Raw genomic sequence first — 22,483 nt, 5'->3', positions numbered from 1 at the left:
CAATACATGGTGTGTCATACTACTCTATTGATATTCAGAATGGATCCTATCAAATATATCTTTGAAAAGCCGACAATAACTAGGAGAATAGCCCAATGGGAGATGCTACTAACAGAGTACGACATCCAGTATGTCACACAAAAAGATATAAAAGGGAGTGTGCTAGAGGATTATCTCGCGCATCAACCAACATAAGATCATCAACCTATACATTTTGATTTACCCGACGAAAATATTATGGTAATAAGGGATTGTGAGACCCCAAGTCCAGATGAGGAACCTGAACCGGGATCACAATGGAAGCTGGTGTTCGATGGTGCTTCAAACGCAACCAGACATGGAATTCGAGCTGTCATAACCTCCCCAACAGGGTACCATAATCCCTTCACCGCTAAGTTATGCTTTACTTGTACTAATAACATGGCAGAATATGAGGCGTGTATCCTAGGGATTGATGAAGCCATTGACTGTGAATCAAGATCTTAGAAGTATATATAGATTTAAGTCTTGTCATCAATCAAATCAAGGGAAAATGGGGAACCTATAATGCTAAGCTAATCCGGTACCGAGACCACGTCCGGAAGATGATCACCTACTTTGACGAGACTACCTTCCACTATATTCCTCGGAAGGAGAATCAACTAGCAGACGCCTTGGCCACTTTGTCATCCATGTTCAAGGTCAAGTGGTACAACGAAGCACTAGCTATAAGAACTCGTCGTTTGGATGAGCATGCCTATTGGTAAACCATGGTTTCACGACATCAAACAATTCCTTTAGAAACAGGAGTATCCGACAAATTCCTCAAGTGGGGACAAGAAAACACTCAGAAAATCGGCCTCCCAATTCTTCCTCAATTGTGATATACTTTACAAAATGAATCACGACATGGTCCTACTCAAATGCCTAGATGGATACAAAGCAGACATGCTTATCAAATAAATTCATGAAGGAACCTTTGGCACTCACACGAATGGGCACTCCATGGTTAAGATAATTCTCAGAGAAGGGTATTATTGGTTGACTATGGAGACTAATTTCTTCAAATACGTCAAAAAATGTCAGAAGTGCTTGAGCTATGCAGATAAAGTACATGTGCCACCCACTCCCTTGAACTACACACCTTCATTGTAATACATTTCAGGCAGAGAAACACAATTCCATGTGTTCATCGTAAACTTCTTTACCACATTCATAGATAGGGGTTCACCTAAGATGTACATAATAAGCACGTTCCCCGAATATTGCTTTTCAGATTCCACGTCCTGCTATTCAATTATCACCTCAATTTTTCCATTTACCACCATTGATATAATATATGAAATTTCAATGTCATTATAGGATAATCAATTACCTTTGATAATGTCCACTCAAGATTGTGGTTGTACTTGTTCTTCGTCTTCATCCAGGGTCTCCTTTCTCAATTCTGACTTTTCCGTTGTTTGAGGTTGAGTGCCTGGGGTGCCACTTTGAGTACTACTTCCATTTGTGGGTGTGTGTTGCCATTATTTACTCGAGAGTTAGACGATGGAGAGACCATTACTATTGCTAGGGGAGTCATCACCACCTTTTTCTTCGACTGGTCACGACCCATCACTCTTCTAGGATAAACTACAACCTATATATTTATTGTAATGCAAAGTTAATTATTAATAGTTTAATTTTATTTTAAACTATTTAAGTAAGAAAAGTTCAATTAATACAAATTTATCTCTTCAACCTCTAAATATTATAAATACATCTTATGGATACTAACTTTTTATTTATTAAAGTCTATAAAGTCCTTATAATTTATTTATATTTTATTTTTATAAATTTTATTGATTTAATTATTTTAACTTTTTAACTTAATATTTTTTCCTCCATAACTTTATATCACATTCTGCTCTTGGTTTTAACCGCAAGACAAACTTATTGATAGAATAGAATATTTTTCTATAATTAGTTATAATTAATTTTCTATAATTATGTTGTATCATAATTAGATAGTTGACCAAATGATACACATTGATGTATATATATTCTATTCAGATCAATGAGAAAGACACAATTTCCATTTATCTTACATGGTATCAATCCTAACCAATCTCTCTTTAAAAATAAATAAAAAACAAAAAAAACACAGAAACACGTTTCTTCTTCTCCCTCAATACAGTCCGCCGCCGCATGCTTCTTCTCCCTCCTTGAAGTCTGCCGCCGCAACAGGACTACCGTACTCTGTACCGCCGCCGCCGAACACGAGAACCACCATATTCTCTCACCTTCCTCCCCTGTTCGCGCCGCCGCCATCGCACATGCAGCCATGTCTGAATCAGACCATTCAGAACACAGTGACGCCGATACCCATAAATCTGCCGATACTGGTGATTCCGTCTAGCCCAAGAACACCACGTTTTGAGGTTCCAAATTGGAGTTTCATCCCGCTCTTTCCGTCTCAAATATTAGGAACCACATTCCTATTATTCTTGAGACGGAAAAAGATCAATATGGCACCTGGGCCGAGCTTTTCTGCATCCATGCTCGCTCACATTGAGTCCTGCATCACATCGTTCCATCTATCGAAAAAGAGGCACCAGTCATTACCGACGCCAACCATGAACAATGGTCTACTCTTGATGCCACTGTTCTTCAGTGGATTTATTCCACTATTTTTATCGATTTTCTGACCATTATTCTAGAACCTAACTCCACTGCAATGGAAGCATGGAATCGCTTGGAAGATATTTTTCAGGACAACCAAAATGCTCGAGCTGTCACTCTTGAGCAAGAGTTTTCTAACACTCGTATGAAGGATTTTCCCAATGGCTCATCTTACTGTCAGCGTCTTAAGATGCTTTCTGATCAGTTGAGAAATGTCAGCTCCCCTGTCAACAATCATCGTCTGGTCCTTCAGCTGATCTTTGGTCTCCTGAAAGCTTACCACAATGTTGCTACTTTGATTCGCCAGAGCAACCCTCTTCCGAAATTCTATCAGGCTCGTTCCATGCTCACTTTGGAAGAAGCCGGTATGACTAAGATGGCAAACACAGACTCTCATGCTGCTATGCACACCACTCAGCCGAAACCTACTGAAGACACCTCTCAGCGTGGCAACCGCCGTCCCGACAACCGTTCTCGCTCCCGTGGCAACCAGGGTCACAGAGGGGGATGTGGTAACCGCAGTGCACCTCAATCTGGAGCTCTAAACGCTCCCTCACCTTGGTTCACTCCTCCTTGGCAACATCAACAACAGTACCCAACCTGGAAACCGTGGGGTTGGACTCCACCACCATGGACTATGCCACCGTGTCCGTATCCCACCTCTCAATGGACACGCTCTGTCGGTCCTCCTAAGCAGCCAGGCATTCTAGGACAGCTTCCTCAGGTGTATGCAACCTCTACCTCATCTCAGATACCGACAAACATTGAGACCGCAATGCACACCATGTCACTCCACACTCCTGACAATCAGTGGTACATGGACACGAGTACAACATCTCACACAACCACATCACAAGGTAATCTCTCGTCTTATTTTCCAGTAAGTAATTCAAATCAGAAAGTCATTGTAGGCAGAGGCCATGGAATTCCAATTCACGACACCAGACATACACAAATAACCATATCTCACCAACCACTCCACCTTAACCATGTCCTGCATGCCCCAGAAATTATTAAAAATTTAATTTCTGTGAGACGACTCACCACTGACAACAATGTTTCTGTTTCCTTTGATCCTTTTGGTTTTACTGTCTCTGATTTTTAGGCGGGGATCACCCTTCTCAGATGTGACAGTCGTGAAGATCTTTATCCAGTTACCACTCCTTCCAATTTTGCCGGTCTCACATCCAGTCTTTGGCATAGTCATCTTGGTCATCCTGGCGTGTCTGTTTTGAATTCCCTTCGCAAAAATAAGTTCATATGTTGTGAACCTTTTAATTCTTCTGTCGTTTGTGACTATTGTGTTTTAGGCAAACAGGTTAAATTGCCATTTTTTTATTCTCAAACTACGACTTTGATGCCTTTTGACATTTTACATGGTGATTTATGGATGTCTCCAATTTTAAGTTATGTTGGTCATAAATATTATGTCTTATTCTTAGATGATTTTACAAACTTCTTGTGGACTTTTCCTATTAGTAGAAAATCTCATGTGTTTGAAACGTTCAAGTCACTTACTCAACTCATTCAAACTCAATTTTTGCAAAAAGTCAAAACATTTCAATGTGACAATGACGGTGAATATAATAATGAGCTTTTTCAAAAATATTGCACTGATCATGGTCTAGTTTTTCGTTTCTCTTGTCCCCACACATCCTCACAAAATGGGAAAGCGGAACGCAAAATAAGAACCATTAATAATATGATACACACTATGCTAGCTCATTCTTCTGTTCCCCCTCGTTTTGGCATCATGCTCTCCACATGGAAACTTACTTGTTAAATATTATTCCGTGTAAAATACTTCATAATCAGTCACCAACACAACTCATGTATCATCGTGATCCCACCTACACACATCTCAGAGTCTTTGGTTGTCTATGTTATCCGTTATTCCCGTCATCTACCATTCATAAGTTACAACCCTGCTCTACTCCGTGTGTCTTCTTGGGTTATCCGCCGAATCATAGAGGTTATAAGTGTTTTGATTTGTCTAATAGAAAATTAATAATTTCAAGGCATGTTATCTTTGATGAAACTCAATTTCCCTTCACCAAGATACACTCCCCTTCACCTCACTCTTATCAATTCCTAGATGATGACCTTCACCCCTACCTTATACATCAGTGGCAAAATCAAATTTCACCACCTGTTGCACATAACCAACCAACACCCACAATCTCAATTGACCAACCACTACCCTCAATAAACCAACAATCATCATCTCCTACCTCTTCGATCAACACACCCATTACAATAAACTTTCCATCACCACCATCAATTCAACCGCATCCACCTCCACCTACACGAACCATCACCACCCGAAGCATGAAAGACATTGTCAAACCCCGCACGATATTTAACTTATCAATCTCTCACTCTGACCACACCATCTCTCCCATACCTAAAAACCCCAAACTAGCCTTATCAGACCCAAATTGGAAATCCGCAATGCAATCTGAATTTGATGCTCTTATTCGAAATAAGACGTGGGATTTAGTTCCTCTTCCTTGTGATGCTAATCTTATTCGATGTATGTGGATTTTTAGGCATAAGAAAAATTCGGATGGCTCCTTTGAGCGTTATAAGGCTCATCTTGTAGGTGATAGCAGGTCACAGGTTGCAGGTGTGGATTGTGATGAGACTTTTAGCCCCATGGTGAAACCCGCTACCATTCGAACAATGCTTACCACCGCTCTCTTCAAATCCTGGCCCATTCATCAACTGAATGTCCAAAATACCTTTTTACATGGTGATCTTCATGAGACTGTTTACATGCATCAGCCATTGGGTTTCCGCGATCTCCGTCATCCAGATTGTGTATGTCGATTGAAGAAGTCATTGTATGGTCTCAAGCAAGCGCCTAGGACATGGTACCAATGTTTTGCTGACTATGTCGCCACCATTGGCTTTCACCATAACACATCAGACTACTCCCTCTTCATATATCGACAAGGTTTAGACATGGCCTACATTCTACTGTATGTAGACGACATCATCCTTATCACCTTCACTCAGGTCCTCCGCCAATCAATTGTGTTATTCTTAGCATTTGAGTTTGCAATGAAGGATTTGGGTCCTCTGAGTTACTTTCTGGGTATTGCAGTATCTCGTCATCCTGATGACATATTTCTCAATCAAAGCACTTATGCATCAGAGACCATTGAACGTGCTGACATGGCGTCCTGTAAACCATCAGTCACTCCTGTTGACACCAAGCAAAAACTCAGTACCTCCTCTGGCACTTCTTATGAGGATCCCTCCTTGTATCAGAGTCTTGCAGGGCCCCTACAGTATCTCACCTTCACTCAACCTGATATATCATATGCTGTTTGACAAGTTTGTCTTCACATGCATGCCCCTCGCACGGAACGCATGCTTGCTCTTAAGCGCATTTCGCGCTATGTTCAGGGCATCTTACATTTTGGACTACACTTATCCCCATCTCCATTACAAAGCTTATCTCCTACACTGACGCTGATTGGGGTGGATGTCCTGACACCAGACGTTCTACATCTGGTTACTGTGTTTTTCTAGGTGACAACCTTATTTCTTGGTCTTCCAAAAGGCAACCAACTCTCTCCCGTTCCAGTGCTGAAGCTGAATATAGGGGGTTGCCAATGTTGTCTCCGAATCGTGTTGGATTCGCATTCTTCTCCTGGAACTCCATTTTCCTATTCCTCAGGCCACTTTGGTGTATTGTGACAATGTTAGTGCCATCTATCTATCTGGTAATCCTGGGCAGCATCAACGCACTAAGCATATTGAGATGGACATTCATTTTGTTCGGGAAAAGGTAGCTCGTGGTCAGACTCACGTCCTTCATGTTCCCTCAAGACACAGATCGCAGACATCTTCACCAAAGGACTTCCTTGCATTCTCTTTGATGATTTTCGGACCAGTCTAAGCGTCCGTGAACCTCCCGCTTTGACTGCGGGGGTGTGATAGAATAGAATATTTTGTTATAATTAGTCATAATTAGTTTCCTATAATTATGTTGTATCATAATTAGATAGTTGACCAAATGTTACACATTGATGTATATATATTCTATTCAGATAAACGAGAAGGACACGATTTCCATTATCTTACACTTATTTGTAGCTGGTTCTAATTTGTATGGAGGTGGTTCACGGTTGGTTGCTTTGACCAGCCTGTACTCTAAATTAGTCACCAATGAGAACTTGCTATCTTCAGCAGAACTCAAACCATTTGCTAATTATTCATCTCAAGTTCCCTGCTACTGTCATTTAGTCACAAGAATTTTCGTTTCGTGCACTCTTCATGTTCTATACATAGCTCCTCATATTCAATTTTGGCATTACCTTGCCTGTTAAGATTGAATGATGAAATGGATCCATGGTGGTTGAGAGAGAGAATACAAATGTAATAAAGTTGTAATTCATTGAATGATGAAATGTATCCATTACAAAATAGTCAAACAATAGAGTGAAAACATAAATTTCTATTTGTTTCACTCCATTCTATTACATTTGCCTGATATCCAAACATTACAATTTATGTTGCTCTACTGAAACGGGCACAACCGACAAAGTTATTCTTACTATGTGATCCAAACTTCCTGTCAAAACAATTTCACCAAAGCTAAAATTCTCCATTGGTTGATTCACATTGATGTTTATTTCCAGATCTTGCGTTCCTTGTGGACTTATGGTAAACCAAGTTGGATTCAAGTTAATTGAAGTTCCATTAGGAGGTAGAACAGACCCCAAGTATGTCTCTGTGGTGTTCCCTACATTCATCACAGTTCTTCTCACAGAAATTGATCCTTTCAGTGCAGAAATTGTCACTGATGGAAGGTTTAAACTAGATGGATAATCAAATGGGTTGTTGCAAGGTTCTCCTGTTGCTGTTGTTATTGTACTCGGATCGATGTTTGGTAAAGAGCACAAGAAGCTGATGAAGTCTTGAAAATCTGTTTTAGGACAAATAAATGAGCAAATTTGAGCAAAAGTTGTCTCTTTTGTTTTGGTTTTGCATGATATTATACAGAAGTAATAATATAAATATACCTGATGATAGCACCAAGCCGGGATCGATGGCACGACTAGGGTTTACAATGCCCGCCCCAAAATCAAAAGGAGTGGATGGACGCAATGTGTTGACCTCATAGCCTTCGGCCATCATAGGCTCGCCCAGATTGTCATACTTTGTGCCAGTTGTGGTGATTGCAGATGCTATCATAGATGCACTCCATGATGGATTATATTGCTTGATCAGAGCCGCGATTCCAGCCACGTGAGGCGCTGCCATGCTGGTACCAGATAATAATGCAAAATCATGTCCTGTATGCAAAATCAGTTATGTTATGACAGGACACTAAAAAAGAGGACAAACGGGTCGATTAATGCCCGTTAGAACGCTAGTAATAATAATGTACCTGTTAGCATAGGTTGTTTGGCGCTAATAGGGCTCCATGCAGCCCATATTTGGTGCCCTGGAGCTAGAATATCAGGTTTAAGTACATCAGCAAGATTTTTCTTTGCATCAATGATATCTGGACCTCTCGACGAAAATCTACTAACGACCGGTGATCGGCCTTTGAACGAGGCAACCCTTCCTTCCGCTTTAGATGCCATAGCGCCAAATTCCGTAACAGTTCCTTTCTCGTCCCTCTTTGTCCATTCTTCATAATATTTCTCGATAGCCTACATTTGAAAGTGTCATGACTTCCTCATCAAGTAAATAAAATAGTTCAATGCAGTACTCAGCTTTTACCTTGGTATCAGCCACAGAAGGAATCAAGATACCAGGAATAGGAAAAGGAATTGGCTCTGCAATATAATCGCCGTAGCTTGGATTCGCAGTCAGAATAAAACCCTCGAATCCCAGAGCCTTGGCGGAGCTGATAATGCCAGCAATTGTTGAGGTTCCATTAAGGAATCCTTCAGAGAAATTGCAGATTATGACACTTCCAAACACTTTAATAGGATCCAAAGCTTCTGGATGCTGACACTCTTCTAAGTACTCTGGTGTCATTGGAAATGTTGTATTTACTTTTACTGCATCCTTAGCTAATACAAGTTTACGGAGAACTGTCCCATTTCCAAAACTTGGTCCTGTAGAAAAAATAAATGCATTATCATTAATCATGCCACAGTAACTTATGATATTTTGCATGAAAAAAATAGGAAGTTCTGGAGCACCGACTTTTCTGAGAAAACATGCGTCTGTGTCGGTATCGGACAGCAATACTAGTATTAACGTGTCAATGTCATTGTCGTGTTTGGTATCTGTATCTTGTGTATTTGCTTTATAGAAAGAAAGTAGTACCTGATAGTCCAACGCCGTCAATTATTTGACCGTTTCCAAGAAGGATTGAAGAAGTATATCTTCTGTCTGTGTTGCAAGCGGCAACGCCGACAGTCCATGGACTAAATGATACAACACTTGAAGATGATGGACCATTATTACCTGCAGCTTGAACCACTAAAACTCCAGCTTTTCTTGCAAATAATAGAGAAATATCAAAGACGCTGAGAAATGTTAATGTATCTTGTGTTGGTCCATTTGGTCCAATAGAGAGTGATATGATATCTACTCCATCTTGTACAGCCTGCACATATCAAACAATCACACCTCAAATTTCATTCCCTATGTCATTTTCTTCAGTTTGAGAAGAGAAGTGACACTTACTTGATCTATAGCTGCAACAACATCTGCCATAGTTCCCACGGATGAGTAGATAGCTTTATAAACAGCAATCCTTCAAGAGAAAAAAACATTTTCATCCATACAAATTTCACAATCACTAAATTTGTGCTAACATAAGTAGGACTCTTTAACACCCCTCACGCCCAAGTGAGGTGTAAATGGCGGGTGAATCGATAGCAAAAACCTAATAGCATGCGGCTCAACGGAGATTAGATAAACTCAGATACTATCTTAGAATTATGGTTTAGGTCTAACTCAACTCTATAAACCTGACTTATAAAACGAAGACTGTCTCCACTTATAAACATATATTTAAACCATATCCTTTTTTAACGTGAGACTCTTCCACGGTCCAAAACTCATTTAGCGTGTAAACCAAATAACTTATTATCTATATCGATCTCACCTTGCGCGTGGTGCCATTCCGCTGGCTCGCCCGTAACAAAAACCATTGACTTCAACAGGAACACCAGCATTTCCAGCAGCAATAGATGCCACATGACTGAAAGAAACCAAGCAAGTCTCAAAATAAATGTTACACTTACATGATAAAACAAACATTGATGCCCCAATCTTAATTACCTGCCATGTCCATCTGCATCAAAAGGTGAAAGAAAATCAACAGAAGCATTAAATTTAGCAGAAGCTTGAGCCCCAGCTGAGAAATATTTAGCTGAAACAATCTTTCCATTGCAAGATTCAGGTGGAAAGTGTGGACCAGTCTCACAAGCACCAGAAAAGTGAGATATATTTGTAGCGAAAGTTTGCGAACCAAAGCTTGGATGAACTGGATTAATGCCACTATCAATAACACCAATAACAACTCCATCACCTGCATTTTTGTCACCTCCTCCTTCTGCCCATACTCCTTGTGGTAAGTCAAGAAAATCAGGAGTATATGTTGTCATTTTCTTCACTCCTCTATCTTTCTCTACCAACTTCACTCCCGGTGTAGCTTTGAGTCTTTTCGCCTGATATTTTTGACAAAATATTTCAACTGCGACTAATCTATACAGAGCCTCCAAAAATTTGAGATGACTGTGTTGAAATGGATATGGAGATGAAGTATGAAGATGAGATGGAGTACCTGAGAAGGAGTTGTGTGGACAGAGAAGCCATTGATTATGTGTTTGAAACTGTGGAGTTTGTTGTAGCTTCCATTCTCCAAAGTGCTTTGTAGAAGCATGTTGTGAGATTCCAATAAGTGCTTTTCATGTTCCTTTGATGCATTTCTATTTAATCAGCCATGCAAAAATAATATATAAATTAATATAAGGTACAATAATAAAGCTAAAAATAATAAAATGATAAAACTAGAGTGACATTAAAGAAAATAATATATATTAGTGATGAAAAAAAGAAAGACATAAAAAATAATATTAATCTTAATAATTCTAATTTGTGTGATCTATTTTATTTTATTTTATTTTTTTCTCAATTTTTAAGATAATATTTTTTTTAATGCTAAGGAGATTGCTAGGGCTTCTCTATAAATGTAATTGTTGTCCAGTACAATTGCTTTAAGAATTCAAATTTAAATTATTATGAGGTGAAGTAGATACATTATAATCACTATTAAACAAAATAGCAATAAAATTAGTCATGAAAAAAAAGAAAATTACTACTTAGAGAAGAATTTCACATGTTTACCTCTAAATTATTATCGCTAATTTAATGTTGAATCAATTTCGTGAATCAGCCGCATAATAAAAATAACAAAAAGAGAGTGACATTGTTTTGAAAATACAAAATAAATTACTATAAAAATAAAGATATAGAAAATAAAATTAATCTCTAAAATTCTATTGGGTGAGATCAAATTATTTTCCATTCACAAGATATTGTTAAGACTTGGATCCCAGCCTTAGGTATGAGAATTGATACATCTGATGAAAAAATATTTTGTCTAAAATTCAAATTTTTTTATTGAGATCCTAAATTTCACATTAGTTAGTTATAAGTTTTGAAGAAAATACTTTATATAAAGTGTCATTCATTACTTGTAAGTCACTTTTATATGAATAAGTTAAATTAAACTCTAATTTTACCTTAAGCCACATATACATCAAGTTTAATAAAGTGTTAGGATTGAGAGAGTGTATTGAAGAGATTTCAAATTTTTAAATTGGTTAAAAATATAATTAAAAAATTTATATATAATAATATCTTTTACCTTAAAAATCAATTTTATACAAATGAGCAAGTCTCACAAAAATTCAAATTTGGTGAGAAAAAAATATAAAAGAAAGAAGCATCATAATATTTACTAAAAAGATAAATATAAAAGAAAGTTATTTTTATCTAAAAAATATATTTTTTTAAATAATAAAAAAGAGATTATTAGGTCTTTAATTCTCTAAAAACAACAACTAACAAAAGAAACTAATAAATACAACAAAAGAATAACAACCAACAAAACAATCGAATAAACACTACAAACTAAGAAGTTTATAGATAAAAATCCAAACAACTAAAAATTAACTTTGTCGAAAATAGGTTAGATTTCATATGGTTCTGAAGCGAGTAAGAGAAAATATAATATTTCACCTAATCTATCAAGATATCAGTTTTAAGTTAAAAAATATATTCATATCTGCCACCTCTTTCACGGTTTTTGTAATTCCCTCAATGATGACATTATTATGGGTTTTTCAAATGGACCATACTACAATGTGCCAAATCATAAGAAACTCATCCCTCTTTTGATAAAAAAAAAAAGAAAAGACTAAAAAAGAACTTAGGTTGATTATGAACAATTACATGTCATTCCAACCACTAAAAGATCATATATCACAGAGACAGAGATAACTCACAAGTAACAAAGAGATGGAAAATCGAGTCAAGCAAATCCTCACATAAGAGGTAAAGAATTCGACTAGGATCAGTAGTCACTTATCTTTTAGACAAATTCTCTCTAGAAGGAAATTTGTCAGAGTTAGCTCACAAGTAACAAAGAGATGGAAAATCGAGTCAAACAAATCCTCACATAAGAGATAAAAAATTTGACTAGGATCAGTAGTCACTTATCTTTTAAACAAATTCTCTCTAGAAGGAAATTTGTCTTACAAAAATTGTCAAATAAGAAGACTAAAACCTTAGAAGGAATCTAAGTGGCCCAAATAAAAAGGAAAGTCATTCTCTTAGTTGGAAGAGAAGACAAAATAGATATAGAGCTCACTCTTTGAACTTGGTGAGGAGAGGCAACTAAAAAGGTAATTGCTTCCAAATCCTAAAAAAGGGGTGATGTATATTGTTTTTAAAATGAAAATAAATTATTTATAAAAGTGAAGATATAGAAAATAAGAGTATTCTCTATTGGATTAGATCAAATTTTCTTTTTTTTTTAATTTTAATATTTATTTTTCCATATTAAAAGATTGTTAAGATTTAGATCCCTGTCGGAGTCATGAGAATTTGCCTATCTAATATAAAAAAAATTTTCTACCAAGATTCAACGTTTTCTTGCTTCATCGAGCAAGTCTTGCAACATATTCAAATTGAGTGATTAGAAAATAAAATAAATTAAACAATCATAATATTTAATAAACTAAAAGAGCAATAAATAAATAAAAATTTCTCACATTTTTTAAAGACGGATTTAGAGAAAATTTTCATATTTTCACCTCTAAATTATACTCGTTTATTAATCTAATTCTTATTAATAGTGAATAGAAGCTTATATAACATAATCTTACCTTATGACCATCGATGAATTTTCATTTTGAGACGCTTCATGAAAAGCGACCGCATCTCCTTCCAATAAGACCAAGTATATAGATCTCTCCTCTCGAAAGCCAAAGCCAGAACTCTTAAAAACAAAGAGAATCAAAATAATGAAAATGATTAAAGATGGTAAAGCTATACAACTAACTTTGGCCATGGTATAACAAAGAGACAACCAAAAAGCTTTATCCAATTTCATTTAAATAGACTAAATGTTGTGAAATTTATATACTAAGAGAATGATGATAACACGTTTTAACATACGTTATAAGTTAATGGTGGCAAAACTTGCAAAACATGCAACTATATATAGACAACCTTATTATGAACGTGAACAAACGTTAATTAGTGAGAAAATAAAACCAGCACTTCACATTATATGTGAGAGTGTTTAAGTAATAAATTGTGTAAAAGAAAAGTAATACTAAAATATTATAAAATGAGAGTTTGTTTTTAGAATTCATGTTTATTAGTATTATACTACTTTTTAAGTAGTCTCACACTAAACATGCAATCCCTTACCGTGTTCAATTCATAGGATAGTTTAGTGAATAAAAAAAAGATAGGTTGTTATATTTTTCTTTTGTGTTAAGAAAACTTTTTTTTTTCAAATAAAATAATTATCTAGAAGGTTTTATTGGTTTATTATATAAATATATTTCTATAACTTTGAAAAAATATATATAACATTTTAATACAAAAATTATTCTAATTTCTTATAAATTCAAATTTTTATATTATTTTATATACTAATAATAAATTTTGTAAAAAAATAATATTAAATTACAGTTTTGATCATCTATTTTTAGTATTCACATGAGTCATTATATTTTAAATTTATTTTTTTCCTTTTAATTTTTCTATTATATTTTCGCATTTAAAATTGTTAATATATTTAGTTTTAGTAAAATTGACACATAATTGTATAACTCATTTTGTAATAAGACATATAATTATATAAGTATTTCTGTAACGTGACACATTAATAATAAAAAATACTCGTTAGTAAAAATGGATATATCATCCATTTTAAATATAAAAATATGAAGAAAAAAAATTGTTGAATTTAAAACGATGTGACTAATTTTATGAAGGTAAAATTATTTCAGAGTTCCTTAAGTTATTTTATTATAATAGATAGATTCTTAAAGTTTTTAATTTATATATATTTTCTCTTCGTATTTTAAACATTTAAAAATGTGTAACTCTTGTATTTCTGATTGAACTTCATATTTTTATACTATTTAAAAAAATTGCATCCACAATTAATATATTCACTCTGTTTAAAAAAAATAGTGAATACGTTTGATAAATTAAAGGATCAAATAATTTAAAAAAAATTAAAAGACCAAACTATTACATAAAAATAACTTAAAAGATATTTGGTATAATTTTACCTTTTATAAACTTAAATAGAGGAACACAAATTATAATAGAGTCAATAAATAATTTTTTTTTAAAAAGTAATTAAATCAATATAGCCATTTCCTAAAAAAACATTGATATATACTTTGTCAATGCTATATTTTATATAAGCAATATATATATATATATATATATATATATATATATATATATATATATATATATATATATATATATATATATATATATATATATATATATATATATATATATATTGTATTATTTAATATTAATAATAAATTACCACAATGATATAGCTTTTTTGTAATAAAATATAAAATTAATTACCATATAAAAATTAATTATTACTATATTTATTAAAAAATTTAAATACACTTATTATCTATTTTTTTCTAAATAAAAACTTAAATTTTTACTTACAACATAAATAAAATCATATTTATTCAATTATTTTCATGTTTAGACTCCACAATATTTCATCTATCATATCATAAAAGATAGATGTGTTGGAATATTTTATATTTTAATAATTATTATACGGACGAATATATTTATATTAATTATTTATAAATTAAGAAGTGATTAAATAAAATTAAAGAGACTAATTAGATTTTTATTTAATAATTAATTAATTAATTAGATATAGACCCAGGATGATCTATTTCAAAATAATGAGAATCATAATTGGTCATCACGCTATACATAGGCTATGATCTCAATATATTGTACAATAAGCAGATTGTCTCTTCTCCCATCTGAAGAGTGTTTAAGGCATTAGGAATATTGATTGAGGAAGATCCACAAGCCAATAAGTGTCAATCACTTGTTTCTACACTTTTATGTTTTAGGATTACTATTATCACTTCCTATAAAGCTTTCTCCTTGGATCCGTCCAAGTATTCCTATAATTCTTAATAGATCAATATATCGTAGATCTTAAGATTGTGTGTATGCATGCTCATATTTTTGCTTTACTTCTATCATAAACTATTATTATAGTTTTAATCTTTGTATTTGAGCATAAGTTGTATAAATTAAATATTAAATATATTCTAACAATTGGTATCAGAATGGATCTTCATGTTTGATTTATTAATATTTGGTCTGTTCAAGAACTAGAGATCTGGATGTAGTTGGTGACATGTGGATCTTGAACATGTGGTGTTGATCTCCATCATGACGGCGCGGGGTAAACCTGTATGATTAACACTCCAACACTAAGCCAGTTCAAGATTCAAGATGGATGTAGTCAAAAATGGAGATAAAAGAATGTACCTTATTTTTTTTGTGAACTGGCTCTATACCTTGGGTAAAGTGGAGTAGGTTTGAGATGAACTGAACATTGGCTATTTAGGTCTTTGGTCGACCTAGAACAGTTGCCCCCAAGGCTTTGTCAGGAACATAAATAGTCAGGGAAACCTTTGATAATTTATGGCCCGACGGGAGCTAAAACCGAAACGCGTGGAGTCAGTTGAAAACATAGTGGGGGGAATAAGTGCATTAAATGCACTTCAATCATTGAAATGATTCTTTGGCCTATTTCGGAACGTGTGTTGATCCGAAAGTTAGGGTATGGCGAAGCTTTTATCATTCACTAATCTCGGCAATTCAATTGTTTTTTCCTATAAACAGGAGGAGTTAAGCATTGGAAATCTTTTCGCAATCCTTAACATTCAAGTTCATTCATATTCACTTTGTTAGTAAATTCCTTTGTCTCTTCATCCCTAAGATCTTTTATCATCTCCCTGATTCTCATCTCCCTTCCATTTCTCATGATCGCATAGAACCAGAAGTTATATCCCTATCTGACGATTCTGACTCAAGAGGGGTATCCGAGAACTCTCTTGATGAGTGAGCTTCTTCATTAGACTCTTTTGAAGCCCTTTTATAAGATAAGGGTGAAATGTTAATCCCTATTGAAGTTTCTATACCCCCCATATATTTAATCGAGGAAGAGATACAAGTTATCAAGTAGATGAGGGAATGTATTGATGATTTCATCCAGGTTTGTCTGAGAACTAATAAATGTGAACCCAGTGGCGCTAAAGTGGAGGCCCACTTGGATCTTCGAGTAGGTCGGATGTAATGTTTTAGAGAAACACCTAGTGAACATTCTAAAATCGACCACCTGGCCTGTAAAGGATTGACGTTAGTGGAGATGGCCGATGCAGTGAAGTGTGGTTGGATGGATGTTGAGGTAGTAGGTACATCGTCCGTGCTGAATACTGAAGTACCAATGGAGGTTGCTGGCACCATGGTCGGAGATCCTCAGGACTGGTTGGTTCTTCTCGTGGGACCGAAAAATAGGATATGCATATCTTTTGATGATTGTACGATCGTGCTTTATGAATGCCTGTTCACTAGGATATGATTGTTGTTACCCTTCTCTGATTTTGAAGTGGCCATCCTGAAGCATTTAAAGGTTTCCCCTTCCCAACTTCACTCGAGGTCCTGGTCTTACATGAGGATTTTCCACCTGTATGTCGATTATAAGTCCTGGAAGCCTTCACTCAGGTTGTTCTTCAACTTACTTTACCTTGTTCTCACTTCTCGTGACAATTTTCATGATCAAGGGCTTATTAGCTTCCATACAGACGACCCTTGGTTCGACCAGTTGACCGAGGATTGGGGCAATTTTCTCTAGTTTTCCTTACTGGTGAAGCCTATGACTCTAAGAGTTCATCTTACCTTTTTCTACTCTCCTGTTTACATTTCCCGCTTCTGCAAATGCACGTTTTTGAAGTACTGGTCTTCATCTCATTTTCTCTAGGATGCCATGTTCTATCGTACCAAACCAAGTGTCATTTCCCCTAATGAGGCGTTGATGAAGGAAAAATTGCATTCCTGATTTCAAGGGCTTGGTTATAAGGAAGGATTTGGGCTCGACGTGGTGCTTTATTCTAAGGTGAGGAAGAAATAGATTGATATTTACGCCATCTTGAGTGCGGTTAGCCGGGAGGAGAGGAAAGAGATGTTTGGTGAAGATGGGGTCCTGTAGTTTTTTTTACCTGTGTGATTATGTTTTGCAGATAACATGGACAATTTGGATGTTATATGACCTCGCCAATGCTCAAGTTGTTAAGGATGGTCCTGTAGAGGTAAATCCATGACCATTAAGTTATGGATAAACTTAACGTCAATAAAACCAGAGTCGTCACCGCGCTTTTATTGTTTCTAAAGGAAAAGGGAAAAGTATGAACAAAACCCAAATATAAGAAGTTTTCAAATCAAAACTAATAAAATGTCAGAGATTACAGGTAAGGGGGTTGGTTACACAGAGGGAAGGTGTTAGCATCCAAAGTGTCCTAGGTACTCCTAGGGAGCCCTTTTTTATGTGTGTATGTGTTTTTGCTATAAAAGATGTTTGAGAAAAATAGAGTGTGGGGATGAGAAAAAGAATTCATTTATTATATTTTTGTGTTTGACAAGACCTTCGGACTTGTGCCTACGTACCAACATAAAAATGAGGGATCAAAACCTCGTAGTTTGTGGTATCAATTTCAAAATGAGTGGATTACTTCTAACAAAAATTTAAATTTAAAAGAGGCACAAGGGGCCTAAAAGAGTTTGAATGAATGTTAGTTCTTTTTGTCTTTTTTGAAATTTTAAGTAAAATATGGTTAAGTTCATTTACAAGTTTGATTAAAGAAAAGAGTTTAAAAATGCAATGGCATAAGGTCAAAGTTTCTAATTTGCAATAAAGTCTAAGTTTAGAAATCATAAGCAAAGAAGATTTTGAAAGGGGGGAGAGATTTGAAATTTAAGAAATGGGAGGAGATGAAGAGACTAATCCTAAGCAAAAATTTAAAAGTCAAGAGTTAAAAAGACCTAACCAATGGGATGTAATCCAATAGACAAGAATGTCATATAGAAACCCCATTTTCCCTTGGACTTTAGAATAAAGCAATATCAATAAACAAGTAGCAATATGAAGAGCAAAGCATCAAATAAAGATATCCACATCCAAGCCAGCAACTTCATAGTCTTTTTCTTAATCTTCCTATGTATCAGATGACATACTCCTTGAATGGTTCAGAATAAGGCATTAGACATGGGTTCAAAGTAACATTTGCATCAAGACCATGTAGTAGATGAACTCAAGTGGATCCCAATACTTGCATCAGATGAGAGCTCAAATCACAATAAGTTGGTTTCAGAACTGTTGGCATTGGACAAGTCCTTTTGCATAGGGAATGTTGCCTAATTCTAAGTCCAAAGCTCAGATCAAACCCAACAGTTCACACAAACATTTTTTAGGGTTTTTGTTGTTTATTAGGTATTTTAGGGTCCTAAGGCCACAAACACAAACAAGATACACAAACAAATATATACAATCACAATATATGGCTCAAATGAGCAAAGGGAAAATGATATAAACATAAACAATTTAAATGATATGTAAATGGCAAATGATATGGTAAATGACTTGAATTTAAATGACATAAAGTAAATTACTTGAAATTAAAAGCAATAAGAATAAAAATTAGTCAAATGTTAGTTGATTAGATGTTAGTGGAGTTTTGCTTTTCAATTGATTAAGTCATTCTTTGGAGAACACTCAACCCTCTATTCACAAACATGGATCCTTGAACCAAGACATCTTCCAAAGGAAGGAAAAAAGGACAAGTTTCCACATAATACCATGAAAGGGGGGAGACTTACAATCCCACTTACTAGAATGATATGCCTTTTGGGTCAAAATTTAGCGTTATGTTAAGCAATCGTAATTTGACTTATATAGAAGTCTCAACTATCTGAGGTCGGACAATAGAAATTTAGATGCCAATGCATGTTAGAGATATGGTATAATGAACCATACTCCTAAAATATATCACACTCAAAAAGAAAATGATCAAAGGATGGATCTAATCTCATTCATACTTGTATTGGTTCATCTAACATAAGTTATTGATGAACCAATTAGCCTTAGGATATTGAGATGTCATTGGTCAATGGAAGGGATGAGATAGAATGGGATTGAAGATGAAGAGGGAGGGGAGATGAGACAAACATAAATTGGTCATGGGAGGAATTTTATCAAATTAAAATCATTCATTCATTTTTGGGAGATGAAATGTACATTTCATCAATCCCCTAAATCCAATGATTTTAATCCAACAAAAGTCTAATCAACCTTGACCAAGGCCCATACACATAGTCAAACTTCACAATTCAATAAAAATGACTCAACACAATTTCTACACAATTAATCAATTAAAAATCAAATTAAAATGCATTTAAATTAAATTATGTTTGATCAAAAACCTAAAACCTCTTCAAAATACCAAATAAATGGCCAAGAAATTTATCCTAGGTCAATGAAGGTCAAACGACCTTGGACAAAAAATTTCATAATTTTTGAAAAGTCAGAAGTATTTTTAAACAATTAAAAATATGCATAAAAACAATTAATTCATTAAAAATATCAAAATTAATCCAAAAAATAATTTTAATTCAGAAAATGAAATAGGAAAATATTTGAATTTTTTTGGTGAAAGCCCCATATTTTTTGGATTAAAAATGAAATTAATATAAATTAATTAAAAATAAGCAATTAAATAAAATATTCAGAAATTCAAAAAAAAGGAGAGTCATCTAACCTCCCTCATTAATTGAGGTGGCAAATCAGATGGATGGAAACGCGCGTTCCACATGTTCTCAAGTCAATTGTTCCACATGCGTGGCAATTACTTTGGATGGATGAGATTAGAAGCTGTGGACCAGATCAGATGGTTGAAACCTTGCCAACACACCACTGGAGCCCTAGCTCTGGTCATCTTCTCCGGTGAGGACCACCAGACTGGTCCAAGCTCAACTCAAAGAAAAATGGAAAGTGAATACACTATTTTGAAGGAAAAATGCTCAGGAGCACGAATCTTACCTCAATTTTGTCCAATTCCAAGTATATAAAAAGATATAGGGATTTGAATTTTGAGGATCATTAACTGAGTTGCTTCGATTTGACCTCAAAGCAACTCAATCTTCTTGTCTACATTGATAGGACTTCAGACAACCAAAAATCACAAATAATAGTGAAGAATTGAGAGAGAATCGAAGAGATGAAGTTTCTGAAAAATCACCTTCGAGTTGATCCAATTCCACTTGATCTTGATCTGGATTTGATTGTTTTCTCTTCCTCTTGCTTGCAGAAGCCAATTGAGATGAAAAGGGAAGTGAATTTCTGGAGTTTGAACTTCGAAACAGACGATGAATTTCAAGCTCGATTTCAAGAGAAATCTTCAGAAATTCTATGGCATTGGGGGTTTGAATTGGTCTAGCAAAGCTTGGCAAGGTGTTGATGATGATTCTGAAGCCTTGAGCTTGTTTAAATAGACAATGCATTTGATATTTGCACCACTTGAAATTTGGCCAATTTTAGAAACTCTCTTGCATGGGTGCATGGGCAATGGTTTGGGTCTTAAAAGTGATGCAACCCACTTCCAATTTGTGTGCAAAGTGTATTGAATCCATCATGTGGAAGCATGCAAAAGAGTTTGATCATTTGAGTTTAAATCTTGCCAAAACACTTCCCACATTGAAACCATACGCAAGCCCCTCAATTTTGATCTAAATGAGATGATCTTAGACTTTTTGGAAAGGTGAGATCAAGGAGAACAACTTTCATGTTGAACCCTTTTTCATTTGAAGCCTGTATCATGATGAATTTTGAGGTGGAAGTTTGGGAAATCAAACATATTTGAAACTTTTCTAAGTCCCAAGTCAAATGTTCACTTCTTCCACCTTGAATAACTTTTTCTATGGAATTCAAATGAGAAAAGTTCCTTCATCAAATTTGTATCTATTTCAAACCTATTGAATTTGGTTACAAATTTGACCTCATTTGGATTTGGAATGAAGGAGTTATGCATTTTATAAGTTGAAGAAAATCACTTGTTCAATGGTAATGGTCCAAAATGACCTATAATGTTTCCTCTTGGCACATGCATTTTAAAGATGAATTTGCACTTACTCCAAAAATCAAAGTTGAAGTAGACATATTGAATTTTATCATTAAAGTTTAATATATTTCATATCATAAACATTGAGCAAGTTATGGTCTTGGGAAGTTGACCTCCAAACTAGGGTTCAGACAAAATGACCTATAATCTTTCACCATAAAAAATGAATTTCCAAGCAAAACTAGTTCTTGACCTCAACATGAAAGTTGTTTGGAATGTCATTTTTAGTAACTTTTATCTTGTAATCATTTTAATATGACAAATATTGTAGGAGATAGGGTATAGGGAACCCCAGTTTTGACCAATTGACTTTCTCTGGTCAACCACTATGAACCAACTTTATAGCTTGACATCCTCTTGACTTTTGGGACTCATGGAGGATCATATATGCATAATATGATGTAATGTGAGGTATCCCTTGAAATATTTGATCAATTGTTGAGGAAACTTGCTGAAGAAGTCACATAAGATAACTAGATGAATTAGGGTTTCCAAGGCAAACAAACTCCAAACTTTTGATGATTTATTGATCAAAATAACACGTGAAGATCATGAGGATCCATATATGATGCTTAGAGCCAATGTGAACCATTTCTTGATTGAGCTCCTTGCATTGAGGGTCTTAAACCCTAGATGTGAGCTTGATAGAGCATAGGTGAGCATACACACTCCCTAAAAAAGAGTTAAACTATATATTGACATATTTTTGGTATTTTGGTTAGTAAATAATGAAAAATAAAGTATGATACAATTTAAAGTGCTTGGTAATCTCTCCCAATGCAAGCCCAGTGAATGAAGGGTAAGGAGGATGCCAATGTGTGATCCAATGCTAATGCCTATGATGAGATGGCATGAGGGATCTTAGGGTAAAAATTAGGGTCTTACAGGTCCTACTGGCCAAGCCATGGTACCCTCGGTAAGAACAAGATTTGGTTATGCATCTGGCCTTTAGTTTTGATGATAACAATGCATTGTTTCTAAGAGAACAATTTTGTACATTAATGGTTTTTATCTAGTGTGTAGCTTTTCCTAATAGGTTTTGACTCTGAATCATTGATGTGTGGCATCATCTGATCCTGGAATCAACACACTTTGACTAT

The 22,483-nt window shown here is 35.0% G+C and overlaps 1 protein-coding gene across 1 annotated transcript; it reads right to left on the bottom strand.

The window, feature by feature from the left end:
* Positions 1 to 7,025: 7,025 nt before the first annotated feature.
* On the bottom strand, positions 7,026 to 13,260 carry LOC127138335 (subtilisin-like protease SBT2.4). Its single transcript, XM_051064759.1, has 10 exons — positions 13,011 to 13,260; positions 10,403 to 10,547; positions 9,898 to 10,286; positions 9,722 to 9,817; positions 9,298 to 9,367; positions 8,935 to 9,217; positions 8,380 to 8,720; positions 8,042 to 8,309; positions 7,674 to 7,946; positions 7,026 to 7,576 (listed from the first exon to the last, which is right to left on the bottom strand). Exons 1-10 carry the CDS (start codon positions 13,235 to 13,237, stop codon positions 7,152 to 7,154), a joined length of 2,517 nt encoding a protein of 838 aa, XP_050920716.1. The 5' UTR covers positions 13,238 to 13,260; the 3' UTR covers positions 7,026 to 7,151.
* Positions 13,261 to 22,483: the final 9,223 nt, after the last annotated feature.

This window comes from Lathyrus oleraceus, chromosome 4 (genome assembly GCF_024323335.1).
Source record: "Lathyrus oleraceus cultivar Zhongwan6 chromosome 4, CAAS_Psat_ZW6_1.0, whole genome shotgun sequence".
NCBI classification, from domain to species: domain Eukaryota; kingdom Viridiplantae; phylum Streptophyta; class Magnoliopsida; order Fabales; family Fabaceae; genus Lathyrus; species Lathyrus oleraceus.
The sequence above is the reverse complement of the archived record's forward strand: the minus strand, read 5'-3'. Positions and strand labels throughout refer to the sequence as shown.